General features: G+C 50.8%; 8 protein-coding genes across 8 annotated transcripts; 1 reads left to right on the plus strand and 7 right to left on the minus strand.

The window, feature by feature from the left end:
* Positions 1 to 1,126: 1,126 nt before the first annotated feature.
* BDP55DRAFT_542977 (uncharacterized protein) lies at positions 1,127 to 2,628 on the plus strand (the record flags this gene model as incomplete). Its single annotated transcript, XM_060568369.1, has 5 exons — positions 1,127 to 1,301; positions 1,358 to 1,383; positions 1,462 to 1,952; positions 2,042 to 2,456; positions 2,515 to 2,628. The coding sequence occupies 5 exons, from the start codon at positions 1,127 to 1,129 to the stop codon at positions 2,626 to 2,628; spliced, it is 1,221 nt and encodes a 406-aa protein (XP_060434786.1).
* Positions 2,629 to 4,264: 1,636 nt separating this feature from the next.
* On the minus strand, positions 4,265 to 4,685 carry BDP55DRAFT_317565 (uncharacterized protein). Its single transcript, XM_060566735.1, has 2 exons — positions 4,427 to 4,685; positions 4,265 to 4,374 (listed from the first exon to the last, which is right to left on the minus strand). The coding sequence occupies exons 1-2, from the start codon at positions 4,622 to 4,624 to the stop codon at positions 4,339 to 4,341; spliced, it is 234 nt and encodes a 77-aa protein (XP_060434787.1). The 5' UTR covers positions 4,625 to 4,685; the 3' UTR covers positions 4,265 to 4,338.
* Positions 4,686 to 6,055: 1,370 nt separating this feature from the next.
* On the minus strand, positions 6,056 to 8,098 carry BDP55DRAFT_627760 (copper amine oxidase; the record flags this gene model as incomplete). Its single annotated transcript, XM_060571801.1, has 2 exons — positions 6,056 to 7,582; positions 7,631 to 8,098. 2 exons carry the CDS (start codon positions 8,096 to 8,098, stop codon positions 6,056 to 6,058), a joined length of 1,995 nt encoding a protein of 664 aa, XP_060434788.1.
* Positions 8,099 to 8,482: 384 nt separating this feature from the next.
* BDP55DRAFT_754016 (major facilitator superfamily transporter) lies at positions 8,483 to 10,361 on the minus strand (the record flags this gene model as incomplete). Its single annotated transcript, XM_060580706.1, has 5 exons — positions 8,483 to 9,109; positions 9,174 to 9,221; positions 9,280 to 9,402; positions 9,447 to 10,202; positions 10,262 to 10,361. The coding sequence occupies 5 exons, from the start codon at positions 10,359 to 10,361 to the stop codon at positions 8,919 to 8,921; spliced, it is 1,218 nt and encodes a 405-aa protein (XP_060434789.1). The 3' UTR covers positions 8,483 to 8,918.
* Positions 10,362 to 10,838: 477 nt separating this feature from the next.
* Positions 10,839 to 12,578, minus strand: BDP55DRAFT_574449 (peptidase family M28). Its single transcript, XM_060570759.1, has 7 exons — positions 12,251 to 12,578; positions 12,041 to 12,198; positions 11,814 to 11,986; positions 11,454 to 11,756; positions 11,275 to 11,397; positions 11,151 to 11,215; positions 10,839 to 11,091 (listed from the first exon to the last, which is right to left on the minus strand). The coding sequence occupies exons 1-7, from the start codon at positions 12,452 to 12,454 to the stop codon at positions 11,008 to 11,010; spliced, it is 1,110 nt and encodes a 369-aa protein (XP_060434790.1). The 5' UTR covers positions 12,455 to 12,578; the 3' UTR covers positions 10,839 to 11,007.
* A 1,808-nt stretch (positions 12,579 to 14,386) lies between these two features.
* On the minus strand, positions 14,387 to 15,737 carry BDP55DRAFT_724650 (uncharacterized protein; the record flags this gene model as incomplete). Its single annotated transcript, XM_060578914.1, has 5 exons — positions 14,387 to 14,647; positions 14,719 to 14,799; positions 14,856 to 14,927; positions 14,984 to 15,208; positions 15,282 to 15,737. The coding sequence occupies 5 exons, from the start codon at positions 15,735 to 15,737 to the stop codon at positions 14,387 to 14,389; spliced, it is 1,095 nt and encodes a 364-aa protein (XP_060434791.1).
* A 1,213-nt stretch (positions 15,738 to 16,950) lies between these two features.
* BDP55DRAFT_317601 (uncharacterized protein) lies at positions 16,951 to 17,865 on the minus strand. Its single transcript, XM_060566736.1, has one exon. It carries the CDS (start codon positions 17,563 to 17,565, stop codon positions 16,981 to 16,983), a length of 585 nt encoding a protein of 194 aa, XP_060434792.1. The 5' UTR covers positions 17,566 to 17,865; the 3' UTR covers positions 16,951 to 16,980.
* A 913-nt stretch (positions 17,866 to 18,778) lies between these two features.
* BDP55DRAFT_724652 (uncharacterized protein) lies at positions 18,779 to 21,709 on the minus strand (the record flags this gene model as incomplete). Its single annotated transcript, XM_060578915.1, has 1 exon — positions 18,779 to 21,709. One exon carries the CDS (start codon positions 21,707 to 21,709, stop codon positions 18,779 to 18,781), a length of 2,931 nt encoding a protein of 976 aa, XP_060434793.1.
* Between the last annotated feature and the right edge of the window lie 1,360 nt (positions 21,710 to 23,069).

Consider the following 23,069-nt stretch of genomic DNA (forward strand, 5'->3'; position numbering starts at 1 on the left):
ATGGTAGTCCTAGATGGCACCGAACAGTTTTGCCTCTATGGCGTATTGATAGCCCAAATGGAGCGAGGAAGCCGGATTTCAGCCCGGATTGTCGGTATTAAGCTTTCAAATTATCTGGAATAGTCCGCAGCACCCCTTGTCTAGAGGCAGGAGAAGACTGCAGGAACTTGATAGTCGAGGGCCTGCAGTGTTCGAGAATGCGCCATCCTTGACAGGTCCCTAGCATCTTCTCGGACGCCATTGCTCTATCAACCACTCACAAGTCTTCTTTTTCGTCTTTCGTGAGCCAAGCCTCGGGTACGCAGAGTCCTTGCCTCCTGAAGGAGTATTCCTTGCTCAGCGAGCACAAGATACCAATGTCTCCTAGTGGTGGCGGAGGAACGATCCTGAATCAGCGTGCTGGTGGCCTGTATCCTCCGGCCAGGGATACAGCAATGCTACCCAACCGGCGGAGATTTGAAGAACTTCAGCAAGTTTTCTGCGGCAACCCCCAAGTCTCCTCGCTGCCCTGTTCTCTCTCTATCCGTGGAAATCACCGACCGGGAACTTGCGAGACTAGTCCGTCCCAACCCCAGCCTTACCATGAAACGGGGTTGCAGAGAATGCAAGTCTGTCACGATTGGCGTACCACTAGGCAGGTTCGAATACTGATTACTTCCCTTCCAGTCTTCTTGAGTACACTGTTTCCGTAGAGGCTACAGATGGACGTTACCTTACTTCCCTGTCCAGCGTAAGATCACAGCTAGTCGCATGGCTTTCTCCTGTTACGGATGGAAATGGCAAGCAACTATGCTCAAGAACACTGACCAAGCGTTCTCAATATCAAGATCGTACTGGTGAAGGTCACCCTTTTCAGAGCAGCCGATACGAAGCAAGGTGCCCAAGTGTCCCAGGAGGAAACTCGAGACCCAACACCTTGTATATATCTCACAAACTCTCCCACGGACCCATCGCGCGACCCAACCCCCGATCCTTTTCTTCGACCTCTCCCCGGCCTGCTCTTCCACCCCCGGACTCCAAGTTTAACTTTGGTGCCAAGTCTGCAGAGGTTCAAACTTTACTTTTCATTCCATCGAGGCAGTTCAACTTACACAATCGTTTCTTGACTACGTGACGAGGGCCAAGCATGGAACTCGTCGCTCAGCGAGCCGTTGAGGCTCGGTGGGCCAATGTCGAGGACCTACCATCAACGCCTTTACAGAAGGTGATCATGGCGATTCTGTTCTTGTTCACATTGACTGCATTCTTGACCTATATCTTGAGAATGTACAGCAAATGGACGTCAAAACAGATCGGACTTGGTAAGTGATCCGACCTAAGCCTTTCTCGTCGAATGTTAGTCTGATCAGATTATCAGATGACTGGTTTATGACTGGAGCCATGGTAAGACCCGGCCTCCACCGGCAGAGTGCCGATCACCACCTTTTGGTGTTTTTCCCCGGACTAACATCGACATGGCAGTTCTTTTCAATGGCACTACTGGCACCAACATACATGTTCTTCAAGTACTACTACGCAGGCTTTCCTACCGCGGCGCTGCCCGCAGACTGGGACCCCGCCCCCATGCTGTTCTGGAACTGGATTATGCAGGTCCTTTACAATCCCATTCTCGCGCTGGTCAAGTCATCGATTCTCGTCTTCTTGTTGCGCTTGGGTGGACACAAGCGTGGTGTGCGATGGACCATCTACGGCCTCAATGCCGTCAACCTGGCGACGATGGTGGCCATTTTCCTAGTAGTGCTATTCCAAACTCTTCCAATCAATGCTTTCTGGGATTCGACTATTCCCAAGCAGAGAGAAATCGATGGACCGCTATTCTACATTGTTAGCGCCATCATAACCATCATTACAGACTTCTTTGTTCTCGCCATTCCGTTTTGGATCTTTCTCGGGTTGAAGATGCGCATGGCCGCCAAGATTGGATTGATAGTGGTGTTCCTAGCAGGTGGAGTGTAAGTCATAGCATCCCATGGACCTCCAAGAGCCTCGAGAGCCTGAGTGGATCTCGTCTGCGACGCTTTTGATGCTTACTATGAGAAAGGTCTATTATCGTGGCCATCCTGCGTGTTCATGAGCTTCGGAAGAAGTTCTACAACATCACCCCTGGCTACGATCCCCGAGACGGAATCGGCGACACGTACAGCGCAATCGAAGTCAATCTCTCCATCATTGCCGCATGCGTTCCGGCTCTGCGGCCCCTCTTCCGCAAGTGGATGCCGGGAATGTTCTCCAACAAGAGCAGCGCCGACAACGCAGGGTACAACAGCAGTCAATACGGTCGTTACGGTGCCGGCACCGGGAGCGGCACGGGCACCGGTCGGTTGAACAGGAACACTGTCGGAAATGGATTCCCGTTGAAGGACATGCGAAGCACCCACACCGAGATTCGAGGCCACTCACCGGACGGTAGTGAGGAGGAGATTATGACCTACAACGGCATCATCAAAACGACCAATGTAAGAACGAAGATGAAGATTGATTTTACGGCTTAAGGATACTAAGGAGTTTCAAAAGGTTCATGTCTCGTATGATGATTCGGTTATGACGGATAAGGAGTCTGGAAGGGAGCAACTGGAATCGGAGAAACCGGTGAGGCGAAACAGTAAATTTGGGGTAGGTTCAAAGTAATGGTCTCAGGGACATAGCAGAATGACGGTGCTTCGTGGGACTTCCTCTTGGGAGGTAATTGGTATGAGCGCATGATCAACAATTATTTATCTCGCTATTTAATGATCTCACTGTATGTGCTGGAAGCCCAAGGCGTTTCCGCGAGTTCAACATGCATCATTGAGGGCGCTATTCAACCTTTCAAGGTTCATCTTGACATCGATGACACCCCACCCTGAGGAATGGGACACAAGATTGCTTTGAAATCTGTGAAAATGTGAGCAATGGTGGCATCATGTTTTGACCAGTGTGCTTTGGTCGATTGTTGATAGATGTATGTTTTACCTTCATGCGCAAAAGTGTAAGACGAGTTGTCATCGGCAACTAGCAGTCATAGGTCCATCCCAAGCAAGTCCCATCTGTGCAGGCAACGCAATCTTTCTTCCCATTGACGCATTCCTGGCAATAAAAGCCATCGCGGGTCTGGCGACTCTCGACAGCATTCATGTTGCCAATCACAGCCGGAGCCGCAGCTGCAAAGCCGGCGAGGAGGCCGAGCGTTGTGATGATGGCGGCGAATTTCATTTCGAATGGATTTTCTCTGGATGGACGAAGAATGAGGTTGATCTAGCCTGTGCTCGAGACTGTGTTGTAATTTTTTGTCTGGTTTACCGGTTACGTGTCACCACTGGCTTAGGATAAGCTATGCTATTTAAGTATTTGATCTCAATGCCTCTCTTGAAGTTTTCCGCACGACTGCTGACTGTAGTTCCCCTCATCTTCCATCTTTGGACAACCGGGAAGAAGATAAAACGCGAAAATCACTCATGACTTCATCTTTTCCAAACTTGAGACTTTTGTGAGCCAATTCTTGCAGCGATAGCTGCAACATGCAGTGATACGAGGTCTTAGAAAAGACGGAGTATGACAACTGTTGATAGTTTACCCATTTTTGGAGCCCCACTGAGGGGAATCAAACGATTCCAAGGCATGAGTGGTGGAAACAGGACACAGCCAATGTCAAATAGGGTAGGTCATAACTGACTGTTACCCCTTAGTAGATAGTCGAGATCTTCCGTCCAACCTTGGCCTAAGTCAAGGCGGATATGTTGCTGTAGACGGAAAATAGCCAGCGTTGAGGTGCATAGCCGACGGCACGAAGTTCGCCAACAAGTCGCCTAAATGCTTGTGGCTTGTGGCTAGGTTAACAGTGGGACTCAGCAGCCACAAGCCAGAAGTTGGATGTTCTCCCCAGGCAACATCAAGGCTAAATCATCGGCTTTTGGACTCATTGACATCATTCATGAAGCTGAAGAATAACTCTCTTGATTTTGTGCAGTTCGTCGTTTTCTTGTGGTTAGCGTTGTTCAAATAGTTTTCGAGCTTGAAGAATTATGTAGGTAGTTCGAGGCGACAATTATTCGCCAAACTGTGTTGAACAACTAGAATAAAACTGCAAGAGGCTTGCTAACTATAGTCAAACGCAAAGTATGCCCATTCAATGACTGGATGGTTCGTGGGCTAATGGAGGAATATTCAGGGAAGTGGGTATTGTGAGTTTTTGACGAAGCCTAGATGGAAGAAGTGAAACTAGGGTATGTGGCAAGTAGATCACTGCATTGGGCTTTAGGCATTGAGAGAAGCAAGATGATTGCTTGTATCTTTTAATAAACGACTCCAGAAGTAAAATGTCATCCAATGATATCCAAATGCCTCAATAATCTGGCCGACTTAACCAGTGCAGCACTGGGTGTCGCAGCGCTCTCCCTGAACACAGCTCATTAGGAAAGCTAAGGTTGAGTGAGAATAGAGAACCTACTGCCTCAGTCGTGGTTTTCGAGGGCCCTAAAGAACGCTCGAACCCTTTGCCTTTGCACATTTCGTTTAGAGATTCGGTGATGCCATCGGCAAAGCACAAGCAGGCGCCTCCAGTGCAGTATGTAATAGTCGACGAACAAGCCTGGGCGGCAATGCCGACAGCCATGAAAAGGGCTGTGTAGAAGATAGAAAATTGCATGTTGTTCAAAAAGTTGATGATTGTGGGTGATGATGCAGGGTGATTATCTTGAACACGATCGAGAGACGGGGATTTCGAAGTTTTTATAGCTTCAGCACACCATGAACGTTTGACTCTTTGAGGGATCCTGTTGAGGTCGGGTTCCCACAATACCGAAATTGAGCCACTTGGAGAACCCGAGATATGTTAAAGGAGGAATTGAAAAATAGTAGGACGACCCTTGTTAGGCATGATCATCTGAAGCAACTGCGGCCGGTCAATGTGGGGTCGTCTGGATATGCCCTTCACTTGGATGATCTGAGACAGACAGCTGGGCTCGCGTGCCCCCCAACATCCGATCTTCGTGTTCATCCGACAACCCTTCGACCTTGATATCATTTAAGTTTAAGGCTGGGATCCAACTCTGGAGTGATGGGGCAACTTGAGACTACACAAGTGTATTATATTCGTAAAGGAACAATGAGCGAAGTGCTAGAAGACAAGTGCGTCCTGAGGAGGTGGCTGATGATGTAGCGTTGGCTCCAGTAACGAGCCCGGCTCCCATCAGAGCAGTTTTCGGCTATCTTTTCTCCCTCTCCTGGCTTACTCAAAATTGGCAACGGCGAGCTAGACAATAAGAAACGGGCTGGGTTACATAAACTTTGGGTAGACTGAATGGTCTGTCCGAATTGAGGGAGTAGAATAGCCTACCAGACGATCACTACGTAATCGAAGTGCATCAGACAAAGTACCGTCTTGCGTGCCAATATGACCCTTGTCCTATTTGAAGATACATATGACAGTGACATACGCGACGAGAGGGCTTATAAACTTTCGGACAGGATGCCCGAGATTCAGATCTTCAGATAAGAAAACATCCGTACGATGCAGTTGATTACTACTCTATTTTTACCGAAATGCCAAGCTCGCGTGCTCCACTAACTGCCTCAGATTTCTTGTTGTTTCGGATCGGATGGTACCGTGATTCGTAGGTGTGCCTCATCAAGCAAGTGATTCCGCCATAACTGAGTCAGGAACTACTCAATGTGAGGAGTAAAGACATACCTCGAAAGTTTAAAGAATGGGATGCTTGTGGAGAATACCACCAGTAAAGAACTACTCAACACGGCGTGTGCAATACGGCGTACCCAGTTCAGAGATTGGAAACTCCTTGGTAGGGCCATGATACTCGCATACGTACGTTATGTCGAAGGCTGAATAATGCGCGACTCGTACTATTTGGAGCGGTCTTTGCGATTAAGGCATTCCCAACCAGAAAACTCGTGATAACTTGAAGTTCGGCTCGATGCACCGCGAATCCCCAACTGCAAAAGCTGCTTGGAGCTCGACACAACTAGCATGTAAGCTGATGAGGGCTACGGTTTTTACACCATATAGTATTGTTCTCAAGCGTTGGTCTTGGTAAAAGTTACCTTTCCAAGCTGCGCAAGTCTATGTCTCACAAATACCTCCGTGCACCAGTACACTGAGGTTCTTCTCTTGCGTCGAAATCTGTACGTCAAGAGCAGGATTACCCTGGAAGAAGTTGACCGGTTTCAGCCCTACCATCATTTTCTCGCACGGCATCACCGGCCAGTCTTCAATACGAGGATTATGCGTGGACCCAAATGTGTGCCAGATGACAATGTCCTCATTGCGCACCGAAGACGAGGCGTCGTCTTTCCGCTGATCTATCCAGGATGCGATGCCATCCTCTCCGGTCGACTGCATGGTAAATCTCCCCGCTGGGAAAAGCTCCTCATCGTGATGCCGCGTCACCCAGACAGCGTGCGATGTATACCTCGCACGCTTGCCGTGCCATGAACTTGGCTGGGCGAGAAGAAGCTGACTATAATGAGGGAGCAGCTTGAAGCCGACAGCGGTTCCAGTAGTTGAGTTAGTGATGTTCTCGTTGACGATCTTGAAAGTTCGGTTGGTGTTGAAATCTAGATCCAAGCCTGCCTCTTTCTCAATGACTTTAGATGTTGTGGTATACCCGACACCAAAAGGGTTGTACGTATCCATGTCTCCACTGAAGGGAATTGGATGGGATTCTTCGACAACCAAGGAGTTCTTAGGCCCATCAATGGCAGCATCGATCCTTAAGCAGAAGATGTGCTGATGGTATGGTGCCAATACGCCAGGAGCGACGATGGTCCCCCAAGGGACCCTGGTGTCAAGGTCAATGGGTGCTGTTGACATGATGCCCGTGGCGCGAACTTCATAGAATATGGAGCCGTCCTGCTGGAAGTAGAAAACGAAAATATACTCGTAGTTGCTGACTGTGATGATGGTCTGCAGCACAAGAACTCTAGATCTTGTTACTACAGCGTTCCCCGTCCGGAAGTTCGTGTGTTTCCAGAGAATACCGTCGTCGATCTCATGGCAGCAAATGACGTTTGGCATCTTCAAAGGTTCTCCCGAAGAAGTACTAAGCCACCCGTCAAAGTACTTGATGTGTCCAAGACAGTCGCAGCCTAACTTGAGGTTGTTGGCGTTGATGCCAGCGCCGTCGTTTCCCAAATCGAAGGCAGCTTTCCGGGGATAGGGGCATCGAGGGTCACCGTAAGGCACAAACATCTCTGCAAGAGACAGACGATGAAACAGGCTACGACCCTCGAAACGGATATCGTGAAGTGTCATACCCTCTCTGTAGTTGAATCCGACTCGCATTGTCCACTTTTCCCAAGAAATATGGTTTTCGTCGATGCTGAACGAAGGACCCTCGGGCTGAGAGACATGATACGGTTTTGTTGTCGTCCTGCGCCCTTGAACGAAATCGGGGTGATATTCGCTATTGGAGTGAATTTTGCGGCGGTCAAATTTCTTCCCTTTGTTGCTAAGCTGGTCGTGCTCTCCAGAAGGCAGTCGGTAAATTTTGACGACTTCTAAGGTGTTGGAGACCTCGGCACAAATGTCCAGTGGGTAGGCGTAGTAGTTGGCGTCAGGATTGTCTGAGAGTCGCATATAAAACCAGGCCTAAATTCGTTAATGGTCTGAAATCCAAAGGTAGAGTAGTAATCTCACCATTGTCCAGCGGTCTTTCATATCCTTCATGCCGTCCGTGGCATAGGCCCAAGGCTCGACGACAACGGTTGCGCCCTCTGGCAGCTTAAGGGCACTAATCTCGCGTTGAACACTTCCATCTGCTAAACATGCTGCAGCAACTTGAGCCATGAAGTCGGTGTCTATAAAGGAGTGGCAACCTGGCAGGGGAGTGATAAACGCAATGGTCGCCGTGCCCAAGTCGACAATCATCTCATGCAGAGTTTTTGCGATGTAGGCCTGAACCCTGGCCTGTCTTGCTGGGTAGATTGCATCATTATTGCCAGCATGCTCGCCGTCGAGGAACTTAATCAGCTTGGTTTTGGGCGGCTCAGCAAGAGAGATGGCTCGAAAAAATATTTCTTTGCTTTGGTTCGACTCTCGGACAGCTGCAGCAGCCTGAATCGTTTTAGACTCGCCATACAAAACACATATCTCATACATCTTCATGCTAAATAACTCACATGGCTGATTTCTTCTGGACGTAGAGGATCAAGCGGATGTGGTTTCCGCTGTATATTAGCGTCGCCCATCTGTACGAGGTACTGATGATCGACGTGGATGCCAAGGTAGTAAGCTGGACAATGGATCTTGTTCGAATCAAAAGCTGACTACCGTTAGACAGAGACGAAACTCATAAGACTTGAGATGGGCTGTCAGGGCAGTGGCCGGGGTTTTAAACTTCGCAATGGCGCCGAGAGCGGCACATGTGACTATCTCGGGGTTAACAAGCCGATAATTCGGAGTGATAGCACATCCCCGCACCGGGCGGCGTGCGTCGCTGTACCCGAAGGGTAATTGGAGCCTCGAAAGTGGGGAACTTCTTCCGATGCCGTTCCGCAAAGGTAAAGAATTGTCGAGATAGTAGCCGATTCTCCGGTCGTCAACCCGGTTCTTCGCCCATGATACCGGTCCGGGCCCTCTATCCTCCTGCACGCCGAGAGATCTTTCGCGCCCTTCGGGTGGAACCTCTTCCCCACTTGTCTAGCGGTTCATGACGAACTTGTTTGGTCTCTAAGCGACAAAAAGGAATACCAATATTGAGGATCACCCTGCAGAGTAGATATGGGGGCCGTTATTAATCTACCAGTTACAGGAAATCTACTGTTCATCACCTATGCCCCTCCTCTGTATTTGTTGCCCGCCAATCCCACTGCGGTACAATTAAGCCGCAAATGTCAAGTTCAGCCGCCTGAGTCTTCGACCTTTCGAGTCTAACTTTTACATGGCCTTCAAAGTACTTAAAGCTGAGGCCAGGTGCGCTTTGAAATCAGATCCTAGCTCTTAGGGTAAGCCATCCTCCTAGAAGAAGGGAACGAGCAGCAAAGTAGCAAACACCACCCAGGAAGAGGATAGCAAGATAAAACCCCGAGAGTGCCGTCCCACCCATACTCTCAAGCATCTGCCCTCCGATGGGCACAGTGACTAGCAATGAGAAACTAACCACGAAGTTCATTGTGCCTGTGGGTTCAACTGTTAGTTCGATTGATAAAGCAGATAACAGCGGTGGAAGAACTGCACTTACCGAGATACCTCCCATAATCCTTCGGCTCGCAAGTCTTTCCTAGACAGACTAGGCCGAGTTAGCAATGCAATTCGTCTGTAGGAACCTGATGATGGTGAACCCTTACCTGGCGTGCTCGAGAGGAAGGAGCCAGATCCATAGCCCCATAGAGCGGCAAAGGCATACAAGGCACCAATATGTTTGGTCCCAAAAGGCACGAAAACGACACCGGTAAACACGATAGTAATGCCTATCATGATCATGAGAATGTGTTGAGGTGGCCAATTCTATCACCGATCACGCCGGTCATGATGCGGCCGAAACATGAAGTGCCGTTCAAAATGGCTACAAGGGAGAAGCCGATATTAGAGGGAAAGCCTGCAGCGATGGCAAAAGTGGGCAATAGACCAGTGATTCCAAAGAGAACAAACTCTAGCATGAAGAGACCTCCAGCCATAAATCCAAAAGGCGGAGAGCGAAAGGCTGAGAAGTTGAGCATGGCTCCTACTCTCCCAACTGGTGCTCCGGCAACGGGAGTCGACAAGCGAGGATACGGAAGAAAGCATAGGACGCCCACGACCATGATACCGAGAACTAGGAAGCCCATGATTCTCATGGACCACTGCCAGCCCAGTCTAGGTAGGATTGACCGAAGCATCATCGAGATTGTCACACCTCCAAACGAGGATCCGGACAGGGCGACACCCATGGCAAGTCCCTTGCGACGGTTGAAGAGTTTTCCGATCACTGCCACCGCGACTGTTGACGTGAGAGCGCCGCCGATGCCACCTAGCACTCCTAGACAGAGAATGAAGTGCCAGTATTGCGTGCATTCGCCCATGATGAAGAACACAGGCACATAGAGTGCTACAGAGATGGGAGCTAGCCACTTCGTGCCATAGGCGTCCATCAACGGCCCAGCCTGGATTCCAAGAAATAGCGCAAGCGAGGTGAAGATGCCGCTTATCCAACCAAGATCGCGAGTGGAGTACTCACTCAGCTGGTTCAGCTGGAGGTATGACTGAACAGTTCCCACAGATTGCATGAAACCTATCGTAAACCGTGAGCATACTCATCTCAGAGATATGAGGCACCATCAGGAATCTCACCGTATGATGGATAAAGAAACATGAAAGATCCGAGAACACAAAGCCAGGCCAACGGGCTAGATTCGGGGTCGTGATGGTGGGAACTCGTCGGACTTCGCATTGCTCCCAGCTCGATGGCCCCGGGAGCATCATGGGAGTCACCCGCAGCTACTCGATCCCGTTCTTCTGAAGCGCCCATCGTTCCTCTCAAACACGATTCTGAACCTTTGCGATGAAGTTGATGTGTACTAGAGGAAAGTTGCAGTTCGGTATACGAGAATTTCTCCTCTTATGTCGTATCTCGGGATTCAAGGCCGTCTGCCCGGGATGCCTGCCGAAGACGGCACATGCGCCTAGTAAGAGTCATTCGCGCATGCCGACTACGCCTTGCAACCCTTGCGTCCCATAGAAATCACCGTAAGTGGCAGAAAGTGGGGTCCCACGCCCTAAGCTTATCATGTGTTCGCCCTAGGTTGGTTCAAAGCTAAGTCGATCTAGAAGCGCTTCCAGAAAGTTTGCATGTCTCCACGTCCGATGGACGGAGATGGGTTGGGGTAGTTCTTAGTTGGGGTTCCTCGGGAAACTCTTCCTGCCAAGGCAGTTTTGCGCGGACGCTATAGTAGAGCTCACAAAGCGGACACAAGTTTTAGCCTTTCACCAATTTCAAAGCCCGTGGCTTGTATGAAGTCTTGAATGTAATGTATTGAAACACAAGTCGAGATGTATATACACGAAGATCGCCTCGCTTGCTCAAATATATACACAGATTACAAGTAAGAAGCCTCAACCAAGAAACCGACGGTGAACTTGGAGTGGCGGAGGACGGCAGACCACTGGATAGTGTCGTAGCTCTGTTCCACGTCAAGTCAGCAACTAGATTATTGCCATAGTGGAAGTAACGGGAACTTACGTCGTTGGGGCTGTGGATGTAAGGGGTGGAGGTGTCGATGGGCTCATCACAGACGTAAGCAGCAGCTGTAAGATCGTGTTAGCTATCGAATAGCACATGGCCCGAGAGACAGGTGTGAACTTACGGAAGCCGTTGGAGCGAGCGCTGGCGTGGTCGGAGCACCCGTATCCACAGACATCGCTGGTAGGCGTGCTGCCGGTGTACTGAGTTCCAATGAGACGCACGTAGGTTGTGAGAGCAGAGTCGACTATCAGGAGTTAGCGATGCTACTGCATGTATACGTGCGATGGTCCATGAGCTTACCGTAGTCGTTGTAGACAGAGATCTTGCCAGAGGGAGAGTATCCAGCCATATCCTGGTTGACAAAGCCAAGAACGGTCTTTCCGGCAGACTTGTAGTTGGCGAAGACGGCCTGGGAGCCGAGAAGGCCACCCTCCTCGCCGGCGTAGAAGTGAAACTCGAGGGTGTTTTTGGGCTTGAAGCCAGCGTTGGCAAGGACACGAAGGGCCTCGAGAATCACAACGACACCAGAGCCGTTGTCGTCGGCACCGGGTCCACGGGCAGTGGACGATCCTCCAGTGGAGTCAAAGTGGGCACCGACAATGACTGATGGCTGCAATCAGCATATGAAAAGTTGGATTTAAGATGGATGGCTCAACATACCCAGGTCCGAGCTGGTTCCGGGAATCTTGACGATGATGGAGGGCTGGCTGAAAGAGTGAGTGAACTGGGTGACGGTGATGGCCGAGTTGGCAGCCGCAACAGTCTTGACCTGGTTGAACAACCAGGTGGCGGCCTGAGTACCGTAGGTGGAGCGGTAGTAGCGGTTGTAGAAGCTGGAATTTGTTAGTGCATGCTCACAGATCGCATATGAGGAGTTTACAACTCACTCGGTCAAAGTCTTGAGCCAAGTCTGGGGGTTGGTGTTCGACACAGACGCGATAAGGGTGTTCGCCTCGGTGACGTGGGACAGGGTGGTGGGGTATGTCACTCTGGCCTCAAGGACCTCCTCCGGCGGGGTGGACAGGACTGCCAAGACCTCCTCGTCCTTTGATGGGTCAGCTTCATTCAAGAATTTCCGGGAAACAGTTGAGACCTACGGCGATGTCGGTGATGTCAATGAAGCCAATGTGCTTGTTGACATACTCCTCAATCTTTTGGTCCTCCGTGACCCAGGTACCGGCGTCAGCCTCGGACGTCTTGATCAGACGGAGCGCAGGGTCAACTTGAGTCTCCTCCGTAGCAGGCGCAGCCAGGGCAACCCCGGAGGCCGCGAGGATCGCGAGAGCAGCGTGGAGATGCATCGTTCGAATTGTCCTGTTGGTAGCGGCGTCCGATGATGAATGGTGCAGGTGCGACGACTGAAGCAAGAGAACCTCTTTGGCCAAGAACCTGAAGAGGAGCCCCCTTTAAATACACTCATCGCACCATAAGGAGAAGCGAAGCGTCTACGGCATCCCGCCCATCGCTCGCGGGATGTGGAGGATCAGCCAGCACGACGGCAGGACCCGTTGCCCCAAACAGGCATCTCATTATAGCAACGGCTTTCGCCGTCGTGGCACGTAATACAATGAATAAACAGAAAGAGGAAGCCCGTTATTCAGAAGCCCACAAACATCATTCAGTCTCTCGGGGGATGGAGAGCATGCGGCAGGAGCATTTAAGCTTATCATGATCGCCAAGCCCGCGCGAACTTTAGGAGCTGCCCAACGGAGCTAGTGTCGGCTGTTGGCTGGGTCATCGATGCTACCCCGGCCGGCAGTCCCGCACACTCTGACTGGGTGTTTTGGGGACGTTATTGGATGCTGCTTGGGTTGTAATGTCGCTGAACACGATTTCGGTTCTTGGCAAATCCACATTCCGAGCTCGTGAGCTGTTTTTTGTGCTGGGACGGACTTTGTCTCTATGACGCGCTACTGAGTTACGTCCTGCCTTGTTGGTGCTCGTAACTTAGAGGATGAGGGCTCAAATCTTGGGAGCATTTTTGAACGTCTCAATACCTGTACTCGTACTCCGAAAATATAAAACAAATTCTTTTCTATCATCCTGCTATGTTGGGCTTGTAGTCGTCGACCCTTAAGATACCCAAGTTATTACCGTACACGATGAAAAAGGCCAGGAATCGAGGCCTACAGGGAGCTTGACTCGTCTAAACCCGAGCCCTCACGACAATACCACTTGAATGCTCCAAACGTTCTTTCAGACAACCTCAAGCTCACCTTTCCATTTCTCTCTCAATACAGTGTGGCTGCGCGTCTTCAATGAAAAGACAGACGCAAACGGCATAAGAATACCATACATTTACACATGTTCACAACGAAGCAACAGTCCCTCTTGCCACTGGCTCAATCAACCTCGTGAGTTGCTATCGGCTCCCCCAACTGGTCGGAACTTGCACAAGTTGGGACGGAATAATACATCCCGTGACCCGTTGGTCGCCGTGTATCCAAATACTTATGACCACCACCACTAGCGAAGTGTCTCCAGCCATGTCACTGAGGGCATTGCCTTCGTGTCGGGAACCTTTAGATCGGATCTCTTCCCAGTCTCTTGATGAGTGACGCTAGCTCTAAAGTCATCCTGGAACTGTGTCATTGCATCGGCCCCCTTCCAGATATCTTCAGAAGTCATGTCCCGCTAGCCGGTTTTGGCCAACCCTTGAGCCAGAAGCAATATGTTCTCGATGTCCCGTCCACTGACATCCAAGTGTGATAATTGGGTAAGAAATTCTCCTTTAACCCAAACAGGACGCTGTCCACGACATGCTCGTGTGATCCAGGTATTCCAGAGTTGCCTCCTCGCTGCTTCGGATAGGGGCTCGTATGAGAGCGCTATATGAATTTGAGACATGAATGCGCTGTCAATTGTCCCAACACGGTTGATTGTTAGGAAGAGTGTTCCTTCGAAGTACTCAAGGGTGCGCAGCAGCACTTATCACATCAGTCCACGTTATCCGCGATATAGAGACGAGAGCTTTTTGTACTCACTGGAAACTAATCCATCACGCTACAGACTTGTAAATTACGAGCTTGCATGAATACGTCTGCTTCGTCTAACACCACTAGCGCTTGCCACCGGGCAGCACAACGTAGTAGTTGTGCAAAGAACAGTTCGACTAAGGCGGACGGCCCAATGAACTAGCCTGAATTAGACGTGATGAGTGGTCGACGAGCGCGGTCTGCCATCACCCCTTTTTCAAGGCGTTAGGGACACTCCGGTATGATTCAGCGTAATTTTCAGAACTTGCCTGCAGTGAATGTTTTCCCAGCTCCCGGAGGACTGTGCAGTAGGATGATTACACCTTTCTCTTTACCAGCGACGAAGTCGTCGGTACTGAAACCCTCTAAGTTGCGAGACATGATAAGAAATGATATGAGCTTTTTCTTGTCACTAGGAAGAATGAGATTTTCGAAACACTTGTCGTTGAAGGTGGCTGGCTGAATATCGTCAACGTTGAACCATCCCCACTGGTTGTTGATCAAGATGAACGCCGGGACCTCGTGATTAAAATCAGTAAGGCGGCATCATCAATTTTGAGATCCGGCGATGCGGGGTCGATGATATTTACTCCAGCCTCTGAGAAGTCCAAGGTACGACCCTCGAGATTTTGGTAACATTCCTCGAAGTCGACAATGATTCTCTGTCGAACCTAAGGTACCCAAGAGTTAGTATAAATATCTCTCGCCATCGATTGTAGAGCCTTACCGCAGCTATGGTGAGATGGCGGTCGACTGTGGTTGGCGGTCTTCGTCCACTGAGCCTAGCTTTCCCATCGTACTGGTAGTGGTGAATGCCTGTCATAGAGATATACTTTGCCCCTCTCCTTAACATACGACGCTTGACAGCTTCTCCTTCCTTATGGAATCGTAGTAGGAAAATAGTGTCGTGAACGGTGCAAAACCCTCGTATTTGGAAACAGCGGTGCGTTTGTAAGCGTATCCGACCTTGGTTCCGTCGGCCTCTATCAACCTAGTCATCAGCCGCCAGTGCTCGTCATCTTTGTCCGAGCGCGATCCCTCCACAGAGTGGAGCATAACGAGGTTCTCGATTCCGTGGATCTTCTAGTAAAGTAGCTCGCCTGGCTTGTAGGCCTCCCAAAGATTATTGAAGTCTAGTCCGGGATTAGGGAACCTTGTCTCCGACGGTTGCGTTGTAGCTTGAGATCTCATCCCTGAATGAGCGGCCGACATATGGCATGCATAGGGTCATGTGACTCTGCAGAGTTGTGTCCTTGGATGAGCTGGCATACTTTTCAAGATCTATTTGATGGTGGAAAAGACACCGACTGGAGTCAGGCATCAGGATGACCTTCCTTGTGGCATCAAAGCCTACTCCAGGGTAAACTTTGACGACTTCTCGCAAAGCTTTAATCAAGTAGGGTGATCCTACTTCGAACGAAGTGCGCCACGGCTGCAGGACTTTCGAACTGGAGTAGAAACTGGTCAGTACAAGAGGCGCGCCGTGGCTGGGCTCCTTGGGATTCTCGAATTTCTGCTTGATCCCAACTCGTAGCAGAATTTCTTCGTCACGGGTGTCGTACCGGCTATCGTAGACGTGTAACTCAGTATCCAACACCACTACCTTCATCTATGTCCACCGCGTCCACAAAGTCAAGACTGTCGGGTTGCTCGCTAGTCTCAGAACTCTCCTAATAGTCATCATAGTTGCTGCGGTTTTCGTCGTCTTCTGCATTCTCCGAATGTGGATCTTCGTAAAAGTCAGTGGATCCTGTCGAAACGTGTATCACATCTTTGATGTCGGTCTGTTGCGTTGTACAAAGCCGCAAATCACCATACTTGTAACTGCTTGTAGGTTTTTGCTGTTCGGAGGTGGCTGGGAATCTGTTTTCTAAGCCCAGGGCTTTGTTTCCCTGAGCTTTCGAGGAGTCAGCGGCCACTGTGCCTGTGGGAAAGCCAAGTATACTTGTAATGACTCTTTGTCAGTGCGGTTTCTATCGCGGAATGCAATGAGCCAAGGGGAAGAAATGAGAGGAAAGTCTTTCGTACAAATTAAGGCCCCCTCCCTTTTTACGGGCAGGCTTTGATACATCACCTGGAGCACTCGCCGGGTTTTCCGCCCTCTTCAGTAGGAACTAGACTCTACTTACGTGTGAGGTGTCACTATCTGGTCAGGTACTAGATAGACGGGGAGAGACCTTTCAAGACTGAACTTTCGATCCTCACGCCCGCTCTACAGTGGCTCGTGAACTGATGTTCAATATCCTTGTGCAGCTAGTGTTGCTGAACCAAAGCTTGTAATCGTGTTTTCAAATCACCAAAATGGGATGCGAAACCTCGAGAAGCTTTCGTAGCAGTTGAGACATAGCCAGGCACAGGAATATGTAGAATGGCTGACATATCTGTACTTCGGGGGGTAAGTGTTTCCACTGCTCTGAGTAGAACAACGCGCGTCTCTGAAATCCAGTCGATCTGAGTCGTATGAGAATCTTATTATAAGGATGACAACTAATGATGATGTGCCACTGCTGTTCACTCCAGCGCTTCCGACCGTGGCATGAAAGTTAAGGGTTTGCCAAGCAGAAGAAATGGTTATGAGTGGGTATCGTGGTTGGCATTAACGTTGATGTCGTGCCTTGGTTGTGTTTGTGTGAAGTGTGTATCACAGGCCATGTCTTTCAGTATCTTAGTGTACGCTCACAGTCTGAGTATGAGTACCGGTAGTGTAGTGGTATTGTAGTATGTGCTCAATAAACAGACTTAACCCGACGCATCCATTGACCAAGCATCTTCTCATAAACGTACAGCAGTCGGAATATGTCGTAAGGGAGGTACCCAGCATTCCCACCAAAGCTATCGCCAGCCTATTTCGCTTAGCACTTCATCGAACGCTTCACCTTGCGCTTCACCTCGCGCCTCTCCTCCGCCCAATAAGGGTACCCCTCACACTCCCCACTCTGATCCCACTCCTTCTTCAACAAGCGATCAATCTTGACAACCTGCTCATCATACCACAAATCCAACCAAATGGCATTTTTCCTCTTCTCCTCCTTGAGTGCCTTTATCCGCCTCCGATAGCACTTCTCAATCCTCTTCGCCATCAAGATATCATTATTCGACACCTTCCTCGGATACCTCTTCTCATTCTCAGTAAGCTCTCTCGGACCGAGGCCACCGGGGAAGAACTGCACATTCGCAGCCTGCATCCTCATACTATAATCCTCGTCCATGCGAGCGTGGTCGTGTAGCTGGCATTCTTTGAGGTCGGCTAGCTGTTCGCGGAGTTTATCCTGTTGCGTGATGGCTAGGCAGTTGACGTATCCTGTGCGCTGGGCGAAATCTGAGGTGGCGATACCGTGTTGTTGGATTGCGTCGAGGCCTTTGTAGACTTCGGGAGCGGGGACGAGGAAGCCAATTGGGCGGGTGTAGGGGACCATGTAGTTGAAGATGCGGAACATCGTGGCCGTTGTTTGTTTGTTTGGTGAGGATGAAGGATAGGTAGGGGTGGATGGAAATGGGTGAGAAGCCTTTGGACTTCTGACCAGGTGATGTAGCTTTTTCCTGTGTAGGAGAGTGACAGCCTGTAAGTTGTGTTCGTAGTGTGGCTGGACCGACTGTGTCTGATGGTGTGATCAAGCTCTAGCGTCTGGTGGTTCGGTAATGTGGAATGGAGTATGTGAATGTTGTGCAGAACTCTTGAGAGTTTCTTACGTGAAGAGTGAACCGTAGGCTTGTGAATTGCGTCAGACAGGAGTGGTGATTTCTCTAGGAATTATCAAACAAGTTGGGAAGGATGGTGCGATTTAAATAGCGTCTGATATGCAGTCAAGGTGCGACTTCCAACCATGATCATGGTCCTAAGTTGAGTCAGACCTTATGATATCGTGGTTGAACCTCTCTTTTCTTTCCTTTTTGTGAAAAGTTAAGCGCCATCTTGCTCATTCGGGACCTTGCTAGAGCATTGTCACGATCGATTATTGGTAGTCCCATGGTACCTGTAAGAGATAAATGTATCTCCGTCTGCTCCATGGCCAAAGAGGTGAGATATGACCTTGATGTGATGTTCGGTCTAATATATCGGAGTAAGATAAATAAGAGCTTCTTCATGAAGAAGTCTACTTTGCCCCATATACCATGGGAGCAAAGCCCACTCCAGCGGAATCGGAAAGGAGCTAGATAAGTAGTCTCTTATGCCCTGTGGAAAGGCTTCATTTCGAAAGGCAAGATGACGTAAGCAACTCACAACAAGAAACTTCTTCAAGAGACAAAGGTAGTATGACCCAAAGTATGAAGTATAAGGTATGGAGAGCAGAGCTCGAATCCATTTGTTCTATCTCTACGTCTATGTCTTTCATGTTATCTAGTGCTGTATTTGTCGCCACCAAAACCCAACGTCTTGTACTGTTACTCCGTGGCCAATGCTTGAAAGAATAAAGTGAATCCAACCCAATCCAAACGAACGCTACCAACAAACGCCAAAGTGCCATTTCATATGCTTGCCCTTCTGTACTCCCTCTGAAACGCCGATGAATCCTCCTCTTGTATCCTGCTCTCTGCCGCGAACCCCAACTCCACATCCGGCTCGTAATTCCACCTCTGACTGTTGAAAAGTTTGCCGAATAGCGGCGAGAGCGAAAACCATAAAGATGTAACCGTGTAGACTCGCATCAACTAGAAGCTGAGCAGACCACTCCTTCTCTTGCCCAGAGGGTAGACCATAAGGGCGCTCATAAAAAGTCCAACGGTGATACCAATGGCGACCTGAATAACACTAAGAAGAACCGCAAAGGCCGAGTTGTTGAGGTCCGAGCTGTCGGTTGATGTCGAAGTACCGTTATTGTTCGTTATCTGATCAGCCGACGTGACACCCGCCAACAACGATCCGCCTGCCGCAAGACCACTGGGAACCTGCACAAATATAGCAGGAAGCATAGCGGCGGCGGCGAGCCCATAGCCAATGGTGCGCTTCCGCTCTGGAACAACGCCTTGAGCCTTATCCTTCTCGGAGAAGGCAGCGGTCGTTGGTGTTGCTGGCGCCGATCCTTCAGGGGTATTCTCTCCAGGGGTGTGGACACCCGAGGGACCAGAAGCTCCGGCTGTTTGGCCAGACATCTGGTACATTTCTGGACGAGGACGCTCATTGCGACGACGGCTAGCGCTAACGAAGCGCGGGGCCATGCGAAGATCCCACCAGTCGAGGAAATCGAGGAAATAGTTGTGAGCATGGCGACCGAGGCGGGAGTAGAGATTAGCTAGCAACCCGACGGTGAGAGCGCCAAGCATGTTCGAGATTTGGGCATTACCGACAAAAAAGTCGGACGAGTAGCTGTTAACTAGGAAGCCGGCGAGGGAGATGGTGACCATGACAGGCGTCTGCTTCCACTTGGCCTGATTGATAATGCAAAGGCAGAGAGTGAAGCCCGGCACAAACAATAAGTACCAATTCCTATTAAGCGGGTCGGTGCAGGTAGTTCTCGACTCTGCGTGGCGGTCGATCATGCCGTAGAGGGCAGTACCGATAGTGGTTCCGTATCCGAGGAAGAGTGTGTAGATCATGGCATAAACCATGCGAACACTTCCGGCGACCAAGTTGTGGCTTTGCAACTCCAAGCTGCTGCAGAGGACCATGTAACCAGGAAGAATGAGGGCGATGGAGCTCTGCGCCAGAGCGGAGAAACAAAACAACTCGCCGTTGTTGATGGAGCCAAAGGCGCGGGCCAAGAAGGATGTGACAATGGAGGCGGTGATTTCGAAGACATTCGCGTACAGCTCATTGCTCGGAGCAAGGATCAATTGCATCCAGCCCAGAATGCAACCGAGAATGAAAGCGATGGGCAAGTCGATGAAGCGTCCCTGGAAAGCAAAGGGGGCGACGCAGACACTGGCGAGACCATAGACGGGCACCCGCATCCAGTTGCCAAACTTGAGCTTGCGAGCTGTGATGCTCTCCAACATGATGGTAGCCTCGTCGGCGCTGATCAGATCATGGACAACCTGCTTATAGATGTCATGCACGTCGCGCAGCTTGCCCAGATCGACACCATGTGCCGAGCGTACGATCTTGACCTCAGTGGTGTGGGTGGCGCTGTCGTCGAAACTGATAATCATACAACCGGGAATGTAGAGGAACTGACCCTCTATCTCGAGGACTCGTGCCGACATCTTCATGTACTCCTCCAGTCTGTGGGTGGGTGCCCCATACATCATCAGCGCCCTGCACAGCTTGACGAGATACTTATGCCTCGACAAGATCTGGGCAATATGCTTAGTAATGCGGTGCTTGTCTTCAGACTTTGATGACTTTGGTGAAGATCCACCCCAGACTCCAGACTTCTTCTTCTTCGGCCGCGACGGGGGCTCGGTCTTGAGCTTCTCGGTGAAGCCCTGGCTGAACACACTCGAGGCCGGCCCAGCCATCGCGGACGACGACTTCATAAGCTCAGCGAGAGCCATGGATGAGCGAGAACCTTGCTTCTTGTGGTAGTTGAATAAACCACTGTTGGGGCGGGAAGGCCGGGGAGATCCAGGGGTCGAGGGCGCAGCGGAGGCTGGCATAGAGCCCGGAGGCGAGTGGTTGGGCGTTGCTGTAGCTGGTGTGTTGGACCCCGGAGTGTTTCGGCCACTGCTACCACCGCTGCCATTCTCATTGTATAGCTTGAGGAGCGAAGACAGGATACCCCCGTGATACTGCTTCGGGGGTGGGACATAGTCGTGAGCGTAAGACTGCTCCAAGGTTGGTGTGGCGGTGCCAGATCGAGCACCTGAAGGCGCCTCGTACTTGAAGTAATCGTTCGGTCCTCGGCCACCCTTCTTGGCACGTCTTGTATGGGATCGGACAAGATTTTCGGCATCCAAGTGCGAGTTCTTTCTGGGACGGGACCGAACCTTTCGTCGCTCATCCGACCCATCTACCGCAGAGCTCAAGCCGGTGACCTGGTCGGTCTCCTCATCATCACTGAATGGGTTGAACCCATCGATGGAGTTGCGACGAGAAGGTGGTGAAGAGTAGTTCTCGACACTCACGGCCAGGCGGTTGGCACGCTGGCGAGCCTCTAGACCCGAACGCTGCTGCCGCTCGCCGGCGGTTTGCTCGGCGAGGTCAGCCTTCTGCCTTTCCTCCGGTGCGTCGTAGCTGGTGTTACGGCGGAGCACGGGCCGGGGCCGGGCAGGTGTCTCGGATGGACTGCTCTCTTGATTCTCCGAAATCAAGACCTGGGTCAGAGCTCGGCGCAGCTCGCCGGCGTCAGGAGCTCCCACTGGGGTTGCGTCGGTGTCTCGTCTTGGAGTAGCAATGCGTCCAGGTGTATCAAAGGGATTAACTTCGGGAGACATTGATTGCGCGAAGTAGTCATCGTCAATCACGATGCTCGGTGGCCGATTGTCTACCAGAGGTGTCTGGCTAGGCTGAGGGCTGTCGGCATGAAAGCCAACCTTCTTCTTCTCCTTCTTCTCTTTTCGGGCCTGCGGGGTTGCGGACGAAGGGTGAAGCAATGGCGGAGTCTGAAGCTTAGGTTGTTCCTGTGATGGGTTCTCGAAAGGATTCGGTGGTGTGTTGCTGGAGCCAGAGCTCGTCTGGCCGGACTCTACAGGCGAGCCCGACATATTGTCTAAAGTGGAAACGATCGCCGTTTCCAAGCTATTGGGTGTCTCTGCTCGATTCTCCTCAACTGACTCTGAGGATATCGCAAGTGGTGGTACAAAAGCCTCTATACAAGATAGTCGTGATTGGGTAGGTTGGAGCTGTTGGTGAAGATGCAGGTTTTCTGTGTATATCGAGTCAAGTATCCAGATATCGATGTAAGAATAATGTCGTCGTTATCGTGGGGTAGTGTCATCAGTGGACCTCGCGGCGGTAGCACTCGTGGAAAGTAGGCGCCATTGTGTAAGGAAGTTGGAAGCTAGTTGAAGGAGGGTTCGAAGGGTGGGAGGAGGTCGAGGAAGAGGAGGAGGGCGAGGAGGGGATGATCAATGGAGTCGGGAAGCCTGGAAAGCAGGCGGAAGGAGCGGAGAGACGGGACGTAATGAATGGCGAAAAACACAAGACGGAGAAGGGAGAAAGAACTGGAGAAGCTACAGCTGAGAATCGGGCGGAGGAAAGCAGATCCCAGGAACACACACACACACAGAGAGAGAGGGAGTAACGGAAACGGCAACGAGCAGACCGGAAGGCTCCACGGGCCCGTCGTCGACTCGTCGCCGGTTCCTTGCTTGGAGCTTGGTGACCGTGGTGGTGTTTCTCGGCCCCGGTGCTAAGGGATTGGCGTGTTTGGTGCGCCTCTGCGTTATCACGCAAGATTGACGGCTCTGCTCCGTAGTATCCATACACTTGTACGCCACGGCGTATCCGTACATATGTACGTAGAAAACAGAGTATTTGCAACTGTGCGTCTGTTACTCCGTGGTGGTGGAGAGGATGGTCCTTGAACCATGTTTGACGTCGATATCCAGGTCCACGCCCATGGACCCACGTCCGTCAACACACCCATCAAGGCCATGGATGATTGACAATCCCACACCTCGCCATGCCGGGCCCTACGAAGAGTGGGCTGTGGCCCTGCTGCTTGTTCATGGCACCTTGGCCAAGCCAGACGGACTCTCTCGGCTGGCGGGGCACGAGAGCGAGCGAATGTGAGGGTGCTGGGACGGGAACGCTGTGTGAGGGAGGGAAGGGCGAGAGAGAGAGAGAGAGAGAGAAAAACACGAAGGGTCCACAACGGTCGTCAGAGAGAAGTGGAGAGAAGTTCGAGTCGACGATGTTGTGGTGGGTGGATTCGGCGATAAGGATGCGCAAGCTCTAGCCTCCAGCCGCGTCGAGTGTGTGGCTAATAAAAGGAAGTGTGTCGAGTAATGGTGAATCGCTATGTCGGAATCTCTGAATTGTTGGTGCAAACTTCAAAAGAGCTTGCAGTTTGCTACCTTGTGCAGTTTCGAGTACGGAGTATGCTGTAGGTATCTGCAGAGG

The sequence above is a fragment of the Colletotrichum godetiae genome (genome assembly GCF_030913485.1).
Source record: "Colletotrichum godetiae strain CBS 193.32 chromosome Unknown BDP55scaffold_5, whole genome shotgun sequence".
Lineage (NCBI taxonomy): Eukaryota > Fungi > Ascomycota > Sordariomycetes > Glomerellales > Glomerellaceae > Colletotrichum > Colletotrichum godetiae.

Excerpts from the sequence above, each read along its gene's own strand:
- BDP55DRAFT_317565 (XM_060566735.1), bottom strand. The coding sequence starts at position 4,624 with ATGCAATTTTCTATCTTCTACACAGCCCTTTTCATGGCTGTCGGCATT. Across the intron at positions 4,375-4,426 it reads CGAAAACCACGACTGAGGCA|GGAGAGCGCTGCGACACCCA; the intron begins GTAGGTTCTCTA and ends AGCTGTGTTCAG.
- BDP55DRAFT_574449 (XM_060570759.1), bottom strand. The coding sequence starts at position 12,454 with ATGCATCTCCACGCTGCTCTCGCGATCCTCGCGGCCTCCGGGGTTGCC. Across the intron at positions 11,987-12,040 it reads TGGCTCAAGACTTTGACCGA|CTTCTACAACCGCTACTACC; the intron begins GTGAGTTGTAAA and ends AACAAATTCCAG. Across the intron at positions 11,757-11,813 it reads CGGAACCAGCTCGGACCTGG|TCATTGTCGGTGCCCACTTT; the intron begins GTATGTTGAGCC and ends TGCAGCCATCAG.
- BDP55DRAFT_317601 (XM_060566736.1), bottom strand. The coding sequence starts at position 17,565 with ATGTTCCGCATCTTCAACTACATGGTCCCCTACACCCGCCCAATTGGC.